This window comes from Cnephaeus nilssonii (genome assembly GCF_951640355.1).
Source record: "Cnephaeus nilssonii genome assembly, chromosome: 9".
NCBI lineage: Eukaryota > Metazoa > Chordata > Mammalia > Chiroptera > Vespertilionidae > Cnephaeus > Cnephaeus nilssonii.
The window spans coordinates 8,987,032-9,009,677 of NC_137080.1; the positions used below are offsets into that span (position 1 = coordinate 8,987,032).

A 22,646-nucleotide genomic window follows, 5' to 3' on the forward strand; every position below is an offset into this window, starting at 1 on the left:
CTCATCTAGGGGAAATGATGAACAACATAGACTGATGAACAAGAACAGAACCAGAAACAAGGAGGCATCGATCGGACTATCGGGCCTCAGAGGGAGGATAGGGGAGGGTGGGGGGAGGGGGGAGAGATCAACCAAAGGTCTTGTGTGCATGCATATGAGCCTAACCAATGCTTAAGTTCAACAGAGGGTTGGGGCATCCAAGGGGAGGGGTGTGGGATGGGAATGGGGGGATGAGGACAAATATGTGACACCTTAATCAATAAAGAAATTTAAAAAAAAAAAAAAAAGAAATATCAGTGAGAATCATTGATCTGCTGCCTCCTGCATGCCCCACTCTGGGGATCAAGCCTGCAACCCGGGCATGTGCCCTGAACAGGAATCAAACCATGACCTCCTGGTTCATGGGTTGACACTCAACCACTGAGCCATACCAACCAGGCTGTTTTTACTTTTCAAGTGTAAAATTCAAATTACTTTCCTCTGATGGTGCAGTATTCTTAATGTAACTGCATTAAAGGAAAAAAAAGTGAAATGTTTCCTCTCTAAGGAAGGAGGTTATGACCACTTTTCTTGATTAAAAAAGGTATTTTGCTGAATTGTGAAAAAAATAGTGGCATGAAAAATGCATATAAAGTTATATCAAAACTTGAAAATACATTAAAAATCAAGCTTGCTTTAATTAATCTTTTTACTGTGGAAGAATAAATCTAATTATACTTGGGATAAGAGGTCCTGAGTTTTTTTGTGTGTTAATCCTCACATGAGGATATTTTTCCATTGCTTTTCAGAGAGTGAAAGGGAAGGAGGGGGGGAAGGGAAACATTGATGTGAAAGAGACCCATTGACTGGTTGCCCCCCCCCAACTATGCCCCTGGGGCGGGGAGGGATCCCGAAACCCAGGTATGTGCCCTTGATCAGGGATCGAACCCTTGACCTTTCAGTGCTTGAGCCTATGCTCTAACCACTGAGCAGCACCAGCCAGGGCAGAGGTCTTGAATTTTTAATAAAAGATTATAAACGTACAATATAGAAAATGCAGGTAAGAAAGGAAATGAAAAGGGGAATATAAAATTTCTACCTAATAAGATTAAGTATTTTTTATTAGATTGGGAAACAGTTATCCAAGAGATGTCGTTTACATTGGATAATGCTTCAGAATTTGCTTTATGGTCCTCTTACTTATGCAGATATATGTGTACGCATGTATGTTTTCTTTTTCCCTCCGAAATAGGCTTTAAAAACTGGGAGGAAAGTGAAACTATCTCATGACGAAGTTATGCAGAAAATGGGTGAACTCTTTGCCCTCAGGTAAAATGTTCCCAGTAAATATTTCATGTATTTAATGATCTCAAGAAGACATTCCTGTAGTTCTGCAGTAAAGAGTCAACATTTGCACCTTTATGGGACTTGGAGCTGTTTTCATTTTGTTCTTTATAAGCATGCAGAATTCTTACCCATGAGAAGCAGTGGGCTGTATTAGGACCGAACTGAAGAAAGTCTACATGTGCAAAAGAGATCATAGTTAATCTACATTAAACCTACATAAGAGAGCATAGGTGGTGTTCTTTGAAGGTAGAAAGATACCTTCTATCATTTGGATAATGGGAATTCTCAGTAAAAATAGGTCACTGCATCATAATGCTAAATAGATCTAATTGCTCCAGACAAGCTATGTACCACATTTCATTGATGGAGGCGACATAAAATGCCCCAGGAGAGGGATGGTGCTGTCACTTAAAACTATGATACGGTGCTTTTAAAATATATATATATATGATTTCAGAGAGGAAGGGAGGAGAGATAGAAACATCAATGTTGAGAGAGAATCGTTGATTGGATGCCTCTGCACACCCCACCCTGGGGATTGAGCCTGTAACCCCGGCATGTCGCCTAATCAGGAATCGTAAAGTGACCTCCCGGTTCATAGCCTGATGCTCAGCCACTGAGCCAGGCCGGCTGGGCTGTGATACAGTGCTTTTTTATCACAGGGCATTGATCTTGCACTTGCTGAAATAGCTCTTTTAGTTTTATTTGGGTGTAAATTCTATCACATTCTCTCTTGGGCATACATAAAAAGGAAAGCATAAGGGAAATAAATCGTTTAAGGCACTGACATTTTAAGTCACAGCTGCCACCTGTAAGGTAACATCAGTTTTAAAGATGCCTCCCATTTCCAGAGATATTAAATGTTCCAATTTATTATTGTTGTCCTTTTATGGAAAGGAAATCGATTCTTCGGAGTTGTTTTCAATAGGCCGCCTTGTTCAGTGTTTCATCCCCTCTGGTGTATGGGATGAGACTAGAGTTCATTGACCTGAGATGGTTTTCCACGTTCTCTTTAGATACTCGGCCTGGAGCGTGGTGGTCCGTTTTATCATCTGTGCATTTCTCATAGCTCAGGGACCCTAACTCAGGGTGCACCCACCAGGAGCACCCACAGCAGATCTAAGCCTTGGGTTCTTGTTTGGGAATGCAAGCAGAATTTGATATAGCCAATTATTGTATCAAAACTCGGAAGTTAGGAGTAAATATGCTTAGGTTTGTGAATAGTTTGTGTGGAGTCCTGCTCTTCTTATCCGAAGTTTTCTTCTCTTTACAGTAAAAGTGCTCATGGTTATTAAAAGGAATGTAGTAAATCTGTGAATGAAAACATGCACAAATTATATATGGTATGATTGCCTTTGTGTAGACCAACAAAAATAAATACCCATATTCATCTTGATATGTGTACATACCACACATACATGTGCACACATGTATGTGTGTATGCACAGAAAAAGGTCTGGAAGGACACAGCAACGTTTGCAGGGCCTGAAGGATTTGAGTTGTATGTTGGTTAAGAGGCCTTACCACTTTTTTTCTGAATCCTTCTCTAGGTTTTTCATTTTTTATAGCGAGCTATTTATATGTTACTTCTACAACTTAGGTTTCATTTAAAAGTAAGCTTAAACCTCTTATGTAAAAACAGATAGGAATTAGGAAGGAGAGAATGTCTCACACACACATACACTGGACGGCTACAGGGAAAACTAACATTGTTCACCTATAGGGGGTAGGGGACAGGAGAGAGGGAAAGATGGGAATAAGAAGAGGAGTAAGAGTGGTCAATCTTTATTTACCGTTTTCTTGTTTACTTTTGAGCCATGTTAATTCCTATCCACACACAAAAAAAACTTTTCAGTAAAAAAAAAAAAAGTAGAAACAAAAAAGTTTCATTTTGTATTCAAATTACTTCATAAATAATACTAATAGTAAAGATTGAATTAGTTTGCAATTTTAAAAATTCTTTTAAATTTTTTATTTATGTTTCTCAGAAATATTACAAAGATTAGCAATTGTCAATAAAGCACCAAGTATAAAAAATAATAGAGACCATGATTCTTAATTCAAGATAGGAAATAAAGTTATGATTTTCCTTTTTTTAAGACACCGTATAAACTTGAGTTCAGACTTCTTGATCACTCCGGATTTCTACTGGGACAGAGAAAACCTGGAAGAACTTTACGATAAAACTTGTCAGTTCCTAAGCATTACTCGTAGAGTTAAGGTATGTATTTGCACTTTTTACAGGGGACACAGTGTTGCTTACAATTTGCATAACTATGTGAAGACAAACTTTAAGACACTGTATTTAATTGCTTTTGGAGAAATATTTGACTTCTGTTCAGATCTCTGGATTTCCCCTTTCCCCTTTCCTGTCTATAATTTTCACCTCTGTGTGTAAAAGCATATTCTGATATTTGCTCTGCAGACTAGATAAGATTGTGAGAGTTGGGAGGCCTAGTGGCCCATAAGGAAGTTCTCAAGTTTCAAACAATTCCATGGGGTCTGGAACTGTAATAGTGACAGTGAGAATAGAGATGCATTCCTAGAAGGATCCTCTAAGCCAGTGGTCGGCAAACTCATTAGTCAACAGAGCCAAATATCAACAGTACAACGATTGAAATTTCTTTTGAGAGCCAAATTTTTTAAACTTCTTCTAACACCACTTCTTCAAAATAGACTCGCCCAGGCCGTGGTAGTTTGTGGAAGAGCCACACTCAAGGGGCCAAAGAGCCGCATGTGGCTCGCGAGCCGCAGTTTGCCGACCACGGCTCTAAGCAAATCAAGTACTTGGTCATGGAAGGTCAGGGAGAGTAAAGAGCAAGGATGACTGATGTTTGTCTGTGAGCGCTGGGTAGAAAAATGGCAAAACAGAGGGAGGTGGGGACAGGAGGTGAGAGTGTCAATTTAAGATACGCTGTACTGGCTCACACAGAACAGGGCTGTTCGGAATGGGGACTGTGCTGCACAGACCCAAACTGGTCGTCAGGACTGCTTCCCTCCTCAGCAGACGCTGTACCAGTTTGGCCTCATTCTTTCCTTCTCCGCGCATTCTCTATGAGATGGGACAATGGGGTGTGGGGAGAGGGAATATCCAAACTGACATTTCACTCTGCCTGGCAACTTCCAAGGATCGGGACATGTGTCTGAGCCTGGGTCTGTACCTACCCCGTGTACCCTCTGGCTTCTCAGGAGGTTGGGGAGGGTTTCAGGTGGCTGTTGATACCATGATCAGCATCATATGGTAACTCCCTGAAAGAAGGGGGCCGAGGGAAGGGTGCTGGGAGACAACATAACTCTGAGGCAGAATGAGGCGCCATCGGAGCACTGAGGGGAAGGAGCAGAAGGTTGGAGGGGAAGCCATCAACTAAAGTGTGATTGGACTAAATGATCCAGAATTGTTCGATATTATGAAGGCAATGGTAGAGGTTTCAAGTCTTGAGCAGGGGACTGACATGATCTAACCTGTTTGGAATGTGAAGTTGAAACCACTGCACAAGGAAACCCCCTGGGGGTTACCAGTATTAAGACTGGTAAGCAGGACAGATTGGAGCCTCTTAGAGCCCCAGAGAACTGTAGGGGTGGGGATTAAAGATGAAAGGTTTCTGTCCTGGGTGACTGAGAAGATAGTGACCTGATTCGAGATAGGGAACCCAAGAGGGTAGACTTAACAGTAGGTCAAGGTTAGTTTGAGAAATGCTAAATTTTAAGGTGCTGGCAGGAAACCCAAAAGATGTTTTATAGGCAATTAGAAATTCAGGCAGAGAAATCAGGATTAAGCATTTATATTTGAGACTTATCAGAAAATAGTTCTGCCCTGGCCCGTTTGGCTCAGTGGATAGAGTGTCGGCCTGTGGACTAAAAGGTCCCAGGTTCAATTCCGGTCAAGGGCACAGGCCAGGTTGCGGGCTCGATCCCCAGTAGGAGGTGTGCAGGAGGCAGCCAATCAATGATTCTCTCATCATTGATGTTTCTATCTCTTTCTCCCTCTTTTTTCCTCTCGGAAATCAATAAAAATATATTTTTTTTAAAAGAAAGAAAACAGTAGTTTTAACCAGTGGCACCCAAGTAAATTCAATAAAAAAGGGAAAAGAAATTTAAGAAAAAATAAAATAGTAACTTGCATTAGTCTTTCCCAAAATGTGTGATACACACTTGTACAACAGATTAACTTAGGTGCCACATGGACCCCGAGATAACACTGGAGCAAGTAACACTTCTGTTGACTGTGAGGAGAAAGGCCTGGTTTGGCTTAGTGGATCTTGAATGGTCCTCTATTGGATGCTCATATCCCGTCTTCACAGGTGTCAGACTCAGTTTTGTGTAGACAACAAGCACTATTTCACATAGCACTGGTTTTCCATTGAAGGCACTGGTAGTTTTTTAAAATAAAAGTTTCTATGTATAGTCTTCTGGAATTTAATAGTATACTTGACACACGTATCACAGAAGTAGTGATGGTAGGACAGAAATGACTGATGTTTGGGAAGTGTCTACACAAACCAGAATAGGTCAGATCACATAAGAGTAGAGAGCTGGAGGACAGGACACGATCAGGCCTTTGGAAAATGTCACTCAAAGGCAAGAGGAGGAAGAGGAGACTCAGAAAAAGAATGGCGGTCAGCGGTAGACCTTAGTTCTTAGGGAAGGGAAAGTGAAAGGAAGCATCCATTTCAAAGTGGTGTCAAATGCTTGAGTCAACTGAGGTTTAGAATCTAACCAAAAGTTGTTAGATTTTGTATTAGGGGCTTGGAAGTTTCAGGGGAGTGGTGGTAATATATACAATTTCTAAAGCGTAAGGAGTAAGTTGGAGGATGATGAAGTAGAGGAAGAAAATGTAGGTTCCTTAGTCAAAGTTGAAAGACAGTCCCCATTCCAACTCCAGAGAGTTGGGTCAGTATTTTGGAGACGCAAGCTTAGATGAGCTGCATGTTATAAACCAAGACCAAGCAGCCAACAAAACTAGGAAGAGGAAGAAAGAGAAGGAAGAAGAAAAAAAGAAAACCATCGTTCTGTACATTTATACATGAGATCCTACAAGGTGACCATAATGTCTGGAAACATGCTACCGGGTGGTTCTATGTGCCCGGGCTCATTATTAGTAAGGCTGTTTATGGTAGTGCCCCATATTATGGTTTTACTAGAGGCCCAATGCACGAAATTTGTGCAAGGGCCTTGGCCCCAGCCACTGCCCGCCACCATGTCCGGGGCCTCTGCCGCCTCTGCCTCAGTCCCCGCCCACTGCATCTTTGTCCGGAAGGAAAGACGTCTAGTCTAATTAGCATATTACGCTTTTATTATTATAGATACAGTGCATAGCACATTTCAGTCAAACCCCAAACATGCATCTGTAACTTCTCATTTCCACTGACCAAACCTGCATCCTCAGCACACCCCATAAGTAATCAAGGGGAATCAAACTATTTTTTAAAATGTTTCCAGACTTAACAATTTCCAAAAGAAAGTGAGATACAGAGAGATTTAGGAGGTATAACTTGCCAGTGGTCACATTCATGTCTCAAAGATTCTGTGTTCTATGAACTCCCTCAACCAACCTAAGGCATCAGCGGGCAGAACCTCTGCAGTTCAGCGCTAAAAGCAGTGCCATCTAGTGGTGAGTGTGCAGCAGGTCGTGTAAGTGTTTGTGGGATTTGACAGTGACTTGCAGTATAAGGTAGGTTAATCGTTGTTTCTGTTATCTTAAGGCCATGCTGAATGAACCATGTTTCAAGTTTGCCTCTCATAACTGCTAAAATCCACGGGCAGCCACCAAAAAACTAGGACTCAGAAACTAATATATATTTAGATCTTCCATCCAAACCTGACCAATAAGAGCTTCAGTATGCAAAGTACTTCTTGCAGTTCAATCTGTGCATACAAATGTCTCTAGATGGATGCACGAGACAGGGAATATTGGCAGGTTGCCTGCGGGGAGAGAACTGAGGAGCGAGAATTGAAAGGATGCTTTTTCACTGGATACCTATTTCGAACCTTTACAATTTTGAAGCATGTGACCGTGTTACTTATTTGCTGAATTAAATGTGTTAAAGTACAGGATACTTTTTATTTTTATGTCCGTATTTTTTATTTTTTACTATTTTTCTAACGCAGGTCATGAATGAAAAACTTCAGCACTGCATGGAGCTGACAGATCTAATGCGGAATCACCTGACCGAGAAGAGGGCGCTCCGCCTGGAGTGGATGATCGTCATCCTCATCACCATAGAGGTAGGTCACCTTTTCATGAAAATGAAAAGTTGGCATAGAAAATGCTAGGGAGCCCTAACCGGTTTGGCTCAGTGGATAGAGCATCGGCCTGCAGACTGAGGGGTCCCAGGTTCGATTCCAGTCAAGGGCATGTACCTTGGTTGCGGGCACAACTCCAGTAGGAGGTGTGCAGGAGGCAGCTGATCCATGTTTCTCATCGATGTTTCTAACTCTCTCCCCCTCTCCCTTCCTCTCTGTAAAAAAGCAATAAAATATATTTTTTTAAGAAAGGAAATGCTAAGGAGGAAGAACATGACTTTGTTGCAGTCACTAAGTCTATTTGGAAGTGAGGTTAAGTTTCAAGTGACTGTGGTAATATTTTGTAAATGCATTGATTTTTTGAAAAGTTCTACATTTTAAAATATACAATGTAAAGCCCACAGCAAGTGCCTGAGCTGCAGAGCTGTAGCTGCCACATGGGGAAGACACGTATTTACTCTTTCTTCAGAATTCATTAATCGCAAACTTGGAAGAGTCATTTTAGCTTGTACCAGTGATTTGCCATGAAATTAATAACTCTCGCTTTGTTTTTCACCCTAAGGTAATGTTTGAGTTGGGACGAGTATTTTTATAATCAAGTGATGACCAAAGGAAAAGTGTTTTTGCAAGACATACTCAGCTCTACAATCAAAAATAAATGTTCACGGTTAGGGGGGCGGGGGAGTCTTATTTAGTAGGTATTTAATTTTTTTTAATCAAGAAGTTATAATCTTCCGTTCTAAATGTATTGCTGCTTGAATAAAAATTATGAAGAATCTAATGTTTGGGACTGTTAACACTGATAATTTGAAAGAAAAATGTTGATTTTAAAGAACTGTGGGTATGCTTAGCACCTAGGAAATCTAAGCAAAGATACTCATTAAAGCCTAAGGCTTAGATTTTGGACATTGCTACTAACCTATCCCCAGGGAATCCCAATCATGGCCTTGGCTAGGAAACCATGCAGGAACTCAGGAATGTTATCTCTGCATATATAAAGCCAGTGTCCGTGACGACCAAACAATCGGTCACCATGAGGTGCATTGAACACCTCTCGGACCCTTGCCCTCTGGCCCGCAGTCTCCCATCTCAGCATGGCGGGACTGGCGAGTGGGTGGAATGGCGACCTCTTGGTCCCTTCCCCCAACCACAGGCTCCAGGGAACCTGAGCCATGCTGCAATTGGGGAACCACAGCAAACCAGGGGGTGGTGGCAGGGACTGGCAAGCAGGCAGAAGATGGCCTAGGGACCCTAACCGCGCACGATCTCGTGCACGCTGGGCCTCTAGTATAAAATAAGACAGGCAGTCCAGCCGGTGTGGCTCTGTGGTTGAGCATCAACCTATGAAGCAGGAAGTCACGGTTCAATTCCTGGTCAAAGCACATGCCCAGGTGGTGGACTCGATCCCCAGTGTGGGGCATGCAAGAGGCAGCCAATCAATGTGTTTCTCATCAATGTTTCTATCTCTGTATCCCTCTCCCCTAAAAATCAAATTTATTTTTAAAAAACAAAGTCCTTATCTTCATTTTCCTTTTTATGCATAACTGTCCCACTGCCTGTCCCACCACCTGTCCCACCAGAGTGAATTTAAATGTTCTTTTTCATACATTCTATACATATTGATGAAGAGGATTCTTCTATTTAAAATTTGGACACTGTCATTTTGCAACTTGTATTCTACCAAGAGAACAGTCATCTCTACACCTACCGATGACTCCATTTGCTGTGCCTGTGCGAAGGTGACCATCCTGGTGTCTTTTGCAGCACATGGCAAGAGTTCTCAAGTAGCAGTCTTCTGAGGTATTTATACCCCAAGGGCATCAAAGACGTTCCAAGGAGCACATGGGCTTGGATAGTGCAGTAACTGCTTTCTGGATCAAGTTCCACATAAGCACCTCCATAAAACTGCTGTGCCCATGCACACACCTGCAGTCAGTCCTCCCATCAAAACTGTACAGAAGGCATCGCTCACCCAGCTTGAATCTGAGTTTGGTGTCCACTAGATTTAAGAACCTTTAGTTATATTTAACCTATACGTTAAAACCTTTGGGAAGCCAAACAGGACAATTTGAAATACTGGTCAATGAAGCCTCCTTTAACTGAGACCATGATATCCCCACCTAGTAAGTGGGGAGTTTCCACCCTAGCTGGGTTCGACTCAGTGGATAGGGCATCAGCCGATGGACTGCAGGGTCCCAGCTTCAATTCTGCTCAAGGGCATATGCCTGGGTTGTGGGCTCAATCCCCTGCAGGAGGCAGCCAATCAATGATTCTCATCATTGATGTTTCTTTCCCTCTCCCTCCCTGAAATCAATGAAAAATGTTATTTTTAGCTCTGGCCGGTTTGGTTCAGTGGATAGTGTGTTGGCTGAAGGAGGCAGCCAATCAATGATTCTCATCATTGATGTTTCTTTCCCTCTCCCTCCTTGAAATCAATGAAAAAGGTTATTTTTAGCCCTGGCCGGTTTGGTTCAGTAGATAGTGTGTTGGCCTGAGGACTGAAGGGTCCTGGGCTCAATTCTGGTCAGGGCACATGCCCGGGTTGCGGGCTTGATCCCCAATGGGGGGGCATGCAGGAGGCAGCTGATCGGTGATTCTCATCATTGATGTTTCTCTCCTCAAATCAACAAAAATATATTTAAAAAATTTTTTTTTTCTTAAAAGGGAAGTTTCCAATAAAATCTTACCCCAATATCAGCGAACAATTTGCTGTATGGTTCAAGTGTGCATTCATTATAAAACAATTTTAATATAAAAAAAATGAACATGTGGTACCTTATGGTCATGGCAAATTAAAATTTAACATTTCAACTTATACACAAATACGATGCAAAGAAATAAAGATAAACAATAAGGCCTTCAAGCATAAAAATTTATTGTATTAGGGTAATGTTTTGTGATGGAAATTTAACAAATATAGGTTTCCAGGGAGAAAAAGGATCAATGTTAAATTTGAATAATTTACTTATGTTTAATTGGATCATGGTAGACATCAACGCATGGTAATACATTCCACTGCATACATTAGATATAATAGCTTTTTATTATTGATTTTTAGAAACATCAATCGGTTGCCTCTCACGCACCCCAAACTAGGGATTGGAACCTGCAACCTACGTATGTGCCCAGAAATTGAACCCACCACAGTGGGAGTGCCGCTAAGCCAGAAGCCGAGCTCATGGCTGGCAAGCGCAGTGGCGGGGGGGGGGGAGGGGGGGTGTGCCTCTCCCGCCTCCGCTGCAGGTGGGCAATAAGGAGCAAGGGGTCCTGGACTGCAAGAGGGATGTCTGACTACCAGCTTAGGCCCGATCCCCCCCACCCCCCAGAGGTCCCAGACTGTGAGAGGGAGAGGCGCAACCGGGCTGAGAGACACCCTCCACCCTGCCACCAGTGCACGAATCTCGTGCACCGGGCCTCTAGTTTAAATATAAGTATTTCCACTGCTTAAATGGCTTTTTAAACTACACATTTTACACATACCAAGTAGCGGCCAGCAGGCATTCTGGGGTGCCTAGATTACTGCAGCAGTCAAAGGCAGAAATGTTTCTACATACAAAATCAATAGTTTTTAGGATTATTATGTTTTGATAAAATAATCACATCCTCCTATTTTTAATTACTGACCTGTCTTTCTACCACTTAGAGCAGTTTTTCCAAAGTCCAGTGCTCAGACCACTGCTTCAGCAAATACCTGGGTGTCCAGGATTACCAATTCCTGTGTTCTACAATCTGAGCCTGAGGCCGCAGTTAACAACCTGTTTTTTACAACTCTCCAAGAGATTCTTAGGCTTACTCTGAGAACCACTAACTTAGAGCCTATTAACTGGTTTATACTGTTTATACAGATATTAAGTAATTCGTTAGCACCCTCTTGCTCTACTTAATGTACTAAGTACTAAATCTCAGGGACTCAATCCTCCTTTCCACAACCAACCTTCTCAAACTCCCATCTCCTTGCCTTTACAAACTGTGTCACTGTGCTATGAGGTGATGAGAACGAGAAGAGGAATATTTTGAGTACCTCCAGTCCAAAACTATTTAGTTGCAATTCTGAGAGTTATGAATTGGCCGTTTTTAAAGAGAATTTAAAGTCTCTCTTCCAAATTCCCTTTCTTCAAGGGAGATTTCCTCACAGAGGGTTAACAAAACGAAATTTTTAAATGCTGCATTCTCAATCCTTCTGCACAATGAAACAAAACATAGATTTACTGGTACAACCAGTGCTTTAGAGCAGAATGGGAACTGTCAGGAGTCCTGGTGGTTAAGAGAAACCGGAAAGGTATTTAAGAAAAAAGCAGCCATTATCCAATCTGTTATAGTAAAAGTGTAAGATAATTTACTGCATCCCCACCTATTACTCAGAAAAGCATAATGGATTAAAAAAAATCAAGGCCGGCCTTAGAAATTGATTCTAGCTTCACTCACACTACCAATGTCAGGGTCTCCTCCAGCTCCTTGTACCATTAAGCCAAAACTAGTATTAGAACAAATCCTTCTAGCTCCAGTTTCCATGAAAATTTCACAGCAGAAAGTAGTCTAGTTGTCTTTACACTCAAACCCTGATTATCTTAAGTTATAACATCTTTTAGGTCCTGGAAATGTGCTAATTGCTATAGTTACAACAGTAGTACAATCTTGTGGTCAGTATATAGACAGCATCAGAAGCTAACAATAAGTAGTTTCAATTCTTCTAATAAGTACAGGTGATCCTTGAACAACATAACTTTAAACCACGCAGCCCACCTATAAGCTGATTTTTTTTCAATAAATATAGTTGGCCCTTCATATCCACAGACTTCACATCAACTAAAGAAGCCAGCCATCTCCAGATTCAACCAACCATGGATCGAAAACAGTATTTCACATTCCCAAGAGCAGTTTCCCAACCGGGGATTCTCAACCATGGATCAAAAACTGTTTTCGATAGGTTGAATCCACAGGCTCGAAGGGCCGAACATAGAGTTAAAAGTTGAAAGTATAACTACTATCATGTAAAAGCTTGCAAACTGGAAGACTAGAGAACAGTTATACACTATAACTTCTTTAGAAAACATTTCTTAAAAATCAGCCAATTTTCTCATCTTTATTAGCATAGATTATTCATGACAAAAGTCAGAGAAAAACTGGTGTTTTTTTTCCCCTACAATAAATGAGCCCGCTTTCTCACTTCTCTCTAAGATTGAGGAGAGAATGAGACTAGATGCCCTCAGAGAAAAAAATGAATTAAACACGGTAATTACTTAAAGACTGACATTTTAGCAAGGCTTCTGGTTCAACCCTAATTCATCCACAAACAGGAAAAACACAGAACTGTGTTGGTTATTTAAAACGCTAAATCTTTGATACTTCGCCCTTTAAGACATGAAGCTTAATACCGCTCCAATGGCCACAGGCTGCACTTGGTGACTTGCTTTTAACTAACAGCAAGTGGCAGTGATGGTGCGGCTTCCTCCTCGGCTCTTTCTTGTTTCCCTCTTTCTGGGGGAAGCCAAGCACCACCACAGCGTGAGGACACTCAAGGAGTCCAATGGGAAAATACTGAGACCTGCCAACTGCGAGCATCAACCTGCTGGAGTGTGGGCCGCTTTAGAAGCAGATCCTCTGGCCCCGTCAACATATTGACTGTAAGTAACCTCATCAAAGACCCTGGCAGACCACCAACTTAATTAAGCTGCTCCTGGATTCCTGATCCATAGAAACTGTCTGAGATAAACAAGTGATCTTCAAACTCTGAACCCTGATCCATTTGTGATTGATGAAATCAATTTAAGGCACCACAATCAGCTTTAAAAAAAATAAATGAACTAGTTAGAAAAGATAGCTGAGTTTATAACTGATAACAAGTACTAGTTCCTGAAAATTTTGTTTCAATTTTATATATTTGTGTACATTTAACAAAGCATATGTCTTAGAATCACAACTGAAAAAGTTTGAAACCCACAAGCCTACACTTAGGTTTAAGACAAAATGTTCCCTAAAGTATAGGAACTATTGAGGGAATATGGTCTCAACAACCAACTATAAAATGAGCATTTTCTATAAACTTTATAACCAAACCAATAAAATAAGAGACTCTCAAAATACATATTTTCTGACTTATATGTTAAGCTTGATATAAAACACAAAAGGCATGGTAGACTTGGAAGTGTAGCATGTAAAAGCATGTCACTGTCCAAACCTAAGAGGTTACCCATAAAATTATGTAGTGAAAAGGCTGCTCTGGGAGACACGCACAATGATTAGTATATTACTTTAATAAACAATGTTAAAGGAAATTCCATCTTCAACCTGAGCACACACACAAATTTCTGCGAAAAACAAGTACAGTTTTACTAAATTGCTTTCTGCCCACAGTCCAAGACTCACGGGACCTATCTTCTTCAGGGCACAGCAAGCGCATATTTTCCTCATGTACCTCAGCATAACATATCAAAACCTTCAGCACTACAAGAGTTTGCAGAGTATTTATGTATAGCAACTTTTGATGAATCCACTCAGATTATTTATTTGCTTGCACTGTGATTTTCTTGGGAAATGCATGAAACTATTTTTGAACTCCTAATCTGCCAAATATATTTCCCAAATGCAAAATCAGCACATAAACACTAAACAGATAATTTAACTTATTTTTCTTATTACTTAATTCAGGTTATTTGTGGCTCTCCCACAACCAGACTAACAGCTTTCCCTGGACACTAGTCCTTCTTGCAAAGACTAAGTTTTCTCCCCAACCTTTGCGTATGCATCCATTTAAATATTTCTACTTCAAGTTGTAGAAAGCAGATATAATCTGTACAGCATCCCTTATAATGCTATGACTTGATGGTGACTAAAAATCAAACTAATTAGCATACTTGACGAAATCTAAGAATGCATGCCTATGCCTTGAGAGAACTAGCAGCCAAACAACTGGCCATTTCTAAACGCAAGAAGAATAGCAGCTCTAGCCCATCAGGCGTGGCTCAGTGGTTGAGCATCGACCTATGAATTAGGAGGTCACGGTTCAATTCTCCGTCAGGGCACATGCCTAGGTTGTGGGCTCAATTCCGTGTGGGGTGTGCAGGAGGCAGCTGATCAATGATTCTCTCATCACTGATGTTTCTCTCTCCCTCCCTTCTTTTCTCTGAAACCAATAAAAATATTTTTAAAAAGAAAAAAGAATAGCAGCTCTTGAAGAAAAGTCTAGGCCAGTCCTTGACAGCACTTTCTCTAGGAATGAGATTGAGTTTCAGGAATATCCAATGGGTCTATTTTTATACAATTACATAAAATGTAGTATTGAGAAAGTATTCACTGATTTTAAGAATAAGCAGTTTTGCCCAGCTGGCGTGGCTCCGTGGTTGAGCATGGACCTATGAACCAGGAAGTCACTGTCTGATTCCTGATCAGGGCACATGCCCAGGTTGCAGGCTTGAACTCCAGTATGGGGTGTACAGGATGCAGCCCATCAGATTAATGATTCTCATCATTGATGTTTCTCTCTCTCCCTTCTTCACTGAAATCAATAAAAATCTATTTTTTAAAAAAAGCATAGTTTGACTCAAAGCCAATTACTCTAAACACATAGGCAAGTTTCTACTTGAGGGCTTTCATCTAAAACTTTAGCATTAGTTTTGCCCACTTTTTCTCTTTAGTTTCTCTTAAAACAGTTCACTCTCCATGTAAGCACTCCATCATATCATAAACTTGAAAGTTCAGAGTCAAGGCCTAAAAGAACTGAGGACCCAACAATCTTTTAACTATGACTTTCTACCAATCAAAATCACTTCAGTTTCCTAGTAAGATGAAACAGATCTCAACCTGAGAGCCAATCCAAGAAACAGGCTGTCAGTCTGAAGGCCAACTCTGGTGTTTTAGTGATAGTGCACTAGAAATACTTGTATCAGGGTCAGAATTTGGTTTTGTAGGCAGACACTTAGCCACTCAACAAGTCCTTTATCTAGCTGATCAAAGAACAAGAGAAGTTGAAGCAGGTATGCACCAAATCTATTACCCGCTTTTGGACCCTACAGTCACACAGCTGCCTACACTCTGCCTTCACAGAAGGAAGCAGTCATCAGCGGCACGGTATAACTAACTGGGTCACTAAATCAAACGCAGAGTTTCAGAAGGGACACTGCCGTACGTTAAATTAGCTGTCTGAAGACAGTAAGCTTGCCTTAAGTATTTGTGAACTATGTGCCAGGGCACTGGGCTATGTAAACCAAAATGGGTTGGACAACAAATCAACGACCTTATACCCAAGATAACACGCTTTAAAACCAAAGCATCCTGAAAACTGCTGCCTCCATTCCCCTAAACATCAAGCAGCATTCATTTTTAAGACTTCAAAACACTATACATGGAAGTTATTAAATGCAGTCCTCAAAGGACTACATTGTGCTTCCAAAGATATAAAACTCTAGCAAAATGGCAACAACACAACAGTAAACTTTAAAATGTTAAGAATGACTACCAACGTCCCCTTGCCTGCCCTCTTGCATCTCAGGACCTCTGAATGGACAGAACGGCCAACTCTGGAATCCACTCCCAGCAGTACCCCAGAAACCAAACCCAACAGGAGAGCGAACGGTTCTTAAGTAACAAACATGCTTTGCAGGCTGATATTTTTGGACCAAAGCTTCAAAAGCTAAAACCCAATGACTGGAATAAACAACAAATTAAATCCTGACAGAAACTCCCGAGATCACACCCAGCTAGTCTGTCAGCACCTCTACCTCCACACACAGCACCCGCTGGCATTTCTACTCCAGGATGACTTTTCCATTACCCCTGGTGACAGAGGGTATTCGTGACTTAGAACCATCTCTGTGGTTCTCAGGTCCACTCCATTTCAAGCCCTAAAGTTAAAGCTCAGGTTAGTAAGGGAGCGACAGGCCGCGAGATGTCAAGCACCAGGAGCCCGCAGGGGGGTCCGACCCGCAGCTCTCCATCATCCCTCCCCGAGCATCTCTCCCGGGCCCTCCTACCGAAACCCTGCAGGGAAACACGGGGCTGTGACTCAAGCCTCCGGCCCGACGCGCGGAGAGAAGTTTCCTCGCCTCGGCGGCACATGGTCTGCAGAAGTTTGGCTGGAGCGGAGCGCGGAGCCTGGGTGGGAGCGGCCGCGGAGCGAGCGCTGCAGGCGGCGGCGGCGGCGGCGGCCGAGCAGCAGGAGGCGGAGGCGGAGGCGGGCGAGGGGGAGGGGAGGCGGCGGAGGGGGGCGGAGGGGGCTCTTGCCGCCACTGCGCTCGCCGCCTCCCCCCCGGCGGGAGCCGCTCGCAGCCTCTGCACTAGTCGCTCCGCTCCCTCGGTCATGTGACCTTAACGTAACCGGACAGGAAAAGCCCCGCCGCCGCCGCCGCCGGAGACACCGACCGCGGCGGCAGCAGCAGCAGCAGCAGCAGCGAGAGGCGGCGGCGGCGGCGGCGGGCAGGGCACGGCCAGGCCGCCCGGCGGTGCCTCCTCCACACCCCGCGCCACAGCAGCACCGGCGACAGGTAAGCGCGCACCGCCTCCGCTCCCGGGCTGGCGCCCACGTGCCGCCCCCAGCCCGGGCTCCGGGAAGGCGGAGGGGCGGGGGGGGGGGGGGGCACCGGGCTCGCAAACGGTTCCGGCGGAGACGGTGGCAACAAAGGCGACGAATGCCCCCGGCCCGGCTCCGGGCGAAGGCAGGCGGAGGGCCCGGGTCCCTCGGGAACGCGGTTCTGGGAAGCGAGGGCAGGGGCGCCCGGGGGGCGGCGGCGGCTGCGCCTGGCGCCGGGCTCTGGCCGCCTGACAAAACCATCCCCCGGAGCCAGGCGGCGGCGAGTCGGCGGCAGCTCCATCCGGGGCTTTGCGGGAGGGGGAGGGGACGGAAGCCGAGAGGGCGGGCGGCGGATCGGAGGGAGGAGGGAGGGAGGGAGAAAGAGGAGGGGGCGATTCGCGTTCCGTTCCCCATCGCCGGTCCCTCCCTTCCCGCCGCCACCGCGAAGTGCGTCCTGGCGGCGGCGGCCGGTGAGCGTCCCGCGCCGGAGCTCCGAGAGGCTGGCCTGTCAGGTGCGTAATCCTGCCGCCGCCGCCGCCGCCGCCTCCTGCTGCCGCCGCCGCTGCTGCTTCGGCGGCCAGGCCGCGAGCTGCGGAAGTGGGCTTGGGGGAGGGGAGCGGGGAGAGGGAGGGAGGGGGAGGGGAGGGATCCGGTCCGACCGGAGCAGGCCCGGCCTCTCTGGCGCTTCTCCCAGCTGCAGCGGCTCCTACAGCTGCTGCCGCTACTGCCGCGGCTCCGCCTCCCGGCCGCGGGCGGGGGCGCGCACGCGCGCTTCCGGCCTCCCTGGGTCTCGCGCTGTCTCCGGCTCTCGCGCGCGCTCTTCCAGCTCCCAGTCTGGCCACCGCCCGCCCCTGGCGCCGGGTCTGCTGCGCCGGCCGGGGCGTCGCGCACGGCGTAGGCGTCGGCATTGTGTTAAACTCCGCGGGACTTGGGGGAGCGCGCGCGCACGCGGGGCCGCGCAGCCCGACTGCGTCGCCCCTCCCGTCCCCTCCCCTCCCCTCCCGTCCCCTCCCCTCCCCTCCCAGTCCCTGGAGGCTGGGGCGGGCCGAGGTGCGCGGCGCCCGGACCGGGTCTGGCCGGCCCCGCCCCCTGCAGCGGGCGGAGCCGGCGGGGCGGCCGTTGCCCCTCTCTCCCGCGGGCCGGGGAGACGAGGCCTTCCTGGGCGCCGCCTGGGGCGCCGCTGCGGCCCCCGACGGCGGGTGTGGGCGCGCTGAGCCGAGGCCTCGGGCTTCCGGCCCACGGGCGATGTGCGCCCCGATAGGGCCCGGAGCTGCGCTGTGGTTTCTGCTGCTTTGCCTCGCGGCGCGGGTGCGGCGGGTGCGAGCCGCGCTCCGGGCCAGCGCAGCCCTCGCCCCACAGGGCTCCGAAAAAGGGAGGGAGGTCGGGGGTGCTGAGGCCGCTCCCCAGCCCCGACTGGCCTCCGGGTAGTGAACCCCCCAAGCCATTAACGTTTAAACGAGGCTGCCGAGAGAACTGGACGTACAGAAAGTGCTTAGGAAGCAAGGTTTTTACCGCTCTGAGCGGGTAGGGAAAGAAAGAAAGCAAGGGTAGCGGAGCCAGCAGGAAGGCGGGCAGAGTGGAAATACAGTTGTTGCTACGCCTTTGACTGCAAAAACTTGCAACTGCTGAACTAATCATGCCTTCGGGAAACATCCCAGGCTCTTAGCTCCCCCACCCATCTGCAGTGCTCATTCGCTCCTCACGAAGTGGGCTCCCTTAGTGTGAGTCTCAGCTGTATTCATTTCCACACATTATTGTCTTAGCGGAATAAAACATTAAAAGGTCAGACTCTCTGGCTCACAGAACTCCAGGGTGCTCTGGGATTCCTGAATTTTGGCCACCCTGCCCTTTCTAGGGCAGACCATCTAGGTTGACCCCCGACCCAGCTCAGGAGCAGCGTGCACAGAGCACTAGCGTTTTAATCCGAGAGGCCTGGAATTTCAGTAGAAAATCAGCATTAAGACATTTAAAATCCTCATTTCTCTGATTTATGATAAACCGGAAATGATTATTAAATTTTACTTTCCATTCTAAAGACCTTTGGTGTCTATCCAGGGCGTTTTGAAGTCACGACAAGGTAATTTTTAAGAAAGAAAGATTACAACTAATACTACATTCCTTCAAACTGGGTGTTTCTCACTTAAATGTGTGGTTTACATAAGGTTATCTTCTAGCCAGAGAATTGACCTGATGTTGAAACCATCCAGAGATCTCAAAGTACAAGAAGTAATATACCAGTGTTAAGTGCCACCAATAGCCAACAGTGAAGGAGTCCTTAAAGAGTGGCAGATAAACCACCCCTAAAGCTTTATTGTACAGGCCAACTGCTTGCTTCGGAGTTTTAAAGTTTCTCCTCTCTTCAAAGAGGATGCAAATAGACAGGTGCTCCACGAACTTCCACCAAAATACTCCAGCAGCAGAGAATAAATACTAGGCATGTTTTAGCTCATAGACTAAAAACTTCCACAGTGACAGTTTCTTTTTTATTTTAAAGATTAATAAAATAAAACTTTGCACTGTCCTCCAAATTCTACACTTTCCTATATAATAAAAGGCTAATGTGCAAATTGACCGAATGGCAGAATGACCGGTGGCTATGACGTGCACTGACCACCAGGAGGCAGACGCTCAATGCAGAAGCTGCCCCCTGGTGGTCAGTGCGCTCCCACCAGGGGAGTGCCGCTCAACCAGAAGCTGGGCTCACGGCTGGCAAGTGCAGAAGTGGTGGCAGGAGCCTCTCCCACTTCCGTGGCAGCGCTAAAGACCCCTCGGTGGACATCCCCCAAAGGGTCCTGAACTGCGACAGGGCGCAGGCTGGGCTGAGGGGGGACCCCACCCCCACCCCGCAAGTGCACGAATGTTGTGCACCGGGCCTCTAATGTACCTTGAGAACACTGAGTAAGGGGGTATGCTTTCCCAGCTTGAGAATTACTGAAATAGAGTTAGGAAATTGAAGGAGACATCTAAGGCTGGTTTGTCACATTGGCTTGGATCAGCTTCTTCAGACCTGGAGCCTCTCCTGGCATCTCCTGTCTCATCTCTAGACCCAGTCATCTTTCCCTGAAGTAACTGGGAAACTCTGGGCAAGTAGAGGGGCACCAAGCTGTCACAGTAAAGGAAGAACTGGTTGGCTGAAGACTGTACCATAAATCTCAGAAGGCACCTGGTGAAAGGGCATTTATCATTTTACCCACTGCCTGACCGTCTTCAGGTTGCAAAGCGTGACCCTGAAAGCCTAAAAGGAAGTTGAGAATTTTTATTTCCTGAAGAAGAAACAAAAGGCAAAGTTAAACATCCTAAGCATTAGATTGAGGACATTTTTTAAACCTTTTTTATGCTCGAATAGGTTATAATTCTTATTAGCAAATTAAACTTAAATAATTAAAATATTACCTTGAATCAATAGTAAATAAGATCCAGTGTTTTACAACGCTAATAGGTCATTAAGGGATGGAGTCAGCAGCCACAGAACACTTATCAGGAGTTGGCAGTCCGAGACATTCACAACCTTTTTTTTCTTTCTATGGTGCAAAGGCCAAGTTAGAGGCCAATATCTATGCTCAAATACACAATCCCCAGTTCACATGCATGAGATATGTATCATGTGACTTCCTCACTTCAAGACAGCCTGTGCAGAGGTAGGAATTTGTAAAGCACTTTCACGTGCCAGGTTCAGTACTTACGAAACAACTGTTTTACTTTACAAGAACTTTTAGTGTACAGTTCCTTTAAATAGTGTGCGCCCCTACGTTCCGCACCAAGCAAAGGTGAGCATCAAAATGGTCTTGAGAAAATCTCGAAGTGTGTGTGTCTTTTCCTACACCATGCCTAGCCACTCAGATTCTCCAAAGCCCCAAAGTGGCTCTGGAACAGGGGTTGTCCAAGTGTCGTCTGCAGCCCCTTGTGAAACCTAGGACCCTTTCTGGGCCCCGTGAGGTCCAAACTGTTTCCATAATGACGCTCATATGTTATTGGCCTTTTTCACTGTTGAAAACGTGTCCACATTGGGAAGATCCACATAACTCAATGAGCTGACTTTTCCAAATGATCAATGGATGGACGTTAAAAGTCATTTGCAAATAAACAATCCATTCCAAGCGCAAGATAGAGCAATGAATTTTACTGTAATAGAATAGGAAAATAGCATTTATTGACATATTGACATATTTTTAGATCACACAACTCTTAAGAAACTAACACTTGTCAAGTTTTAACGTAGCATCAAAGAATACCCACAATTACCTAAAATGGCTATTAAAAATTCCTTTTTTTCCAACTATACAGTTGAGTTAGACTGGATTTTCTTCAATACTCAACAAGCTCTAGCCAGTTTGCTCAGTGGTTAGAGTGTCGGCCCACGGACTGAAAGGTCGCGGGTTCTATTCCAGTCAAGGGCACATCCCCGCCACCGGTGAGGGCACCTACAGGAGCCAACCAATCGATGTGTCTCTCTCACATCAATGTTTCTCTCTCCATCCCTTCCACTTTCTCTAAAAATCAGTGGGAAAAATAACCTCGGGTGAGGACTAACAACAAAAAAATTCTCAACCAAAACAAATATCACAACAGAGTGAGTGGAGCGAAGAGTAGATGCAGAACCCAGTTCTCTTCCACTAAAGAGATTTGTAAAATTATGAGAAGATGCCACTTCACTAATTTGTTGTTTTGGAAAATATAATATGTTTTTAATAAAAGTGTTACAAAAAAAAAAAAGTGTTACGTTAGCACACAGTGGGCTTAATAAAGGCATCCTGATACCAAAAAATATGAGAATTCCTGCCCTCAAATACTAAAATAAATTACTCAAGACTTTGAATGAAAACACATTTGGTGCTTTCTCTGGCATACACTGCGCTATTTCTATAGGTGACTATCTTTTCTTCAGATTGATTTTACTAATCATACAGCATTTTTAAAAAGGCAGTCTCTGCTTTGGTAGGTTATTATAAGCAAATTAGATTAGGTTTTAAATTTTGCTATGTGCTCATATGTAGATTTCCTTAAAGTTGATTATAGCATAATGCCTTTAGAGTTATCACTTTAATATCAAGTCTTTATTCACCATTAATCTCTGACTTGCTTCTCCTTGACACCTAAACTGTTCCTGAACTGGCCTCAAGTTATACTCAGAAATTAAAAACTAATTTTAGTGTTAACAAAATATAATTGAAAAGACAAATATTTTACAAATTCATGTTTTCCGAAGTCAAAATAAGTTCTATTGGTTCGTTTATGGCTCTACTTTTTTAATTACTATAGAAAAGGATTGACTCAAGAAATGTTAAAATATATATATACCATTCTGTCACCACAACTAAGTAAGATACATTTCCTAGCTTTGAAATACAGTTTTAAAATATATTAAAATTCAAGTGACCAGGCTCGTTCAAGTTTACTTTATGGGCCTTCACGTATTAATTATTAATAATACTGAAAAAAGCAGTTTTTTCATCCTGGTAAGTGGTCTAAACCACTTGGAAGAATCAATCTTACTTGTGGGAAGTGCTTTTCTGTTACTGATGCGTGCTGTGCATTACAATATTCATATATGCTCCACTTAAATAAAGTCAGG

At 44.5% G+C, this 22,646-nt stretch overlaps 3 protein-coding genes across 7 annotated transcripts in view; 2 read left to right on the forward strand and 1 right to left on the reverse strand.

Annotated features, from left to right (window-relative positions):
- ARMT1 (acidic residue methyltransferase 1) overlaps positions 1–9,391 on the reverse strand; it is a 130,555-nt gene extending 121,164 nt beyond the window's left edge. For both annotated transcript variants that reach the window (XM_079781396.1, XM_079781397.1), the window contains exon 1: positions 9,278–9,391. In XM_079781396.1, the coding sequence (XP_079637522.1) occupies positions 9,278–9,390 (113 nt within the window). In that variant the 5' untranslated portion in view covers position 9,391. The remainder of the gene's footprint in view (positions 1–9,277) is intronic.
- RMND1 (required for meiotic nuclear division 1 homolog) overlaps positions 1–14,712 on the forward strand; it is a 37,382-nt gene extending 22,670 nt beyond the window's left edge. Inside the window, exons 9-12 of one of the 3 annotated variants that reach the window (XR_013814034.1) lie at positions 1,232–1,308; positions 3,427–3,547; positions 7,435–9,891; positions 10,014–14,712. Coding sequence is in view for 2 of the 3 variants with exons in the window: in XM_079781403.1 (XP_079637529.1) it covers positions 1,232–1,308; positions 3,427–3,547; positions 7,435–7,599 (363 nt within the window). In the remaining variant the exon portion in view is untranslated. Of the gene's footprint in view, positions 1–1,231; positions 1,309–3,426; positions 3,548–7,434 lie in introns of all 3 variants that reach the window. The other 2 variants (XM_079781404.1, XM_079781403.1) reach the window with 2 other exon arrangements.
- Positions 14,713–16,381: 1,669 nt separating this feature from the next.
- Positions 16,382–22,646, forward strand: part of ZBTB2 (zinc finger and BTB domain containing 2) — a 34,195-nt gene continuing 27,930 nt past the window's right edge. The window contains exon 1 of one of the 2 annotated variants that reach the window (XM_079781399.1): positions 16,382–17,048. The gene's annotated coding sequence lies outside the window, so the exon portion shown is untranslated. Of the gene's footprint in view, positions 17,049–17,462; positions 17,587–22,646 lie in introns of those variants that run through there. The other variant, XM_079781401.1, reaches the window with a different exon arrangement.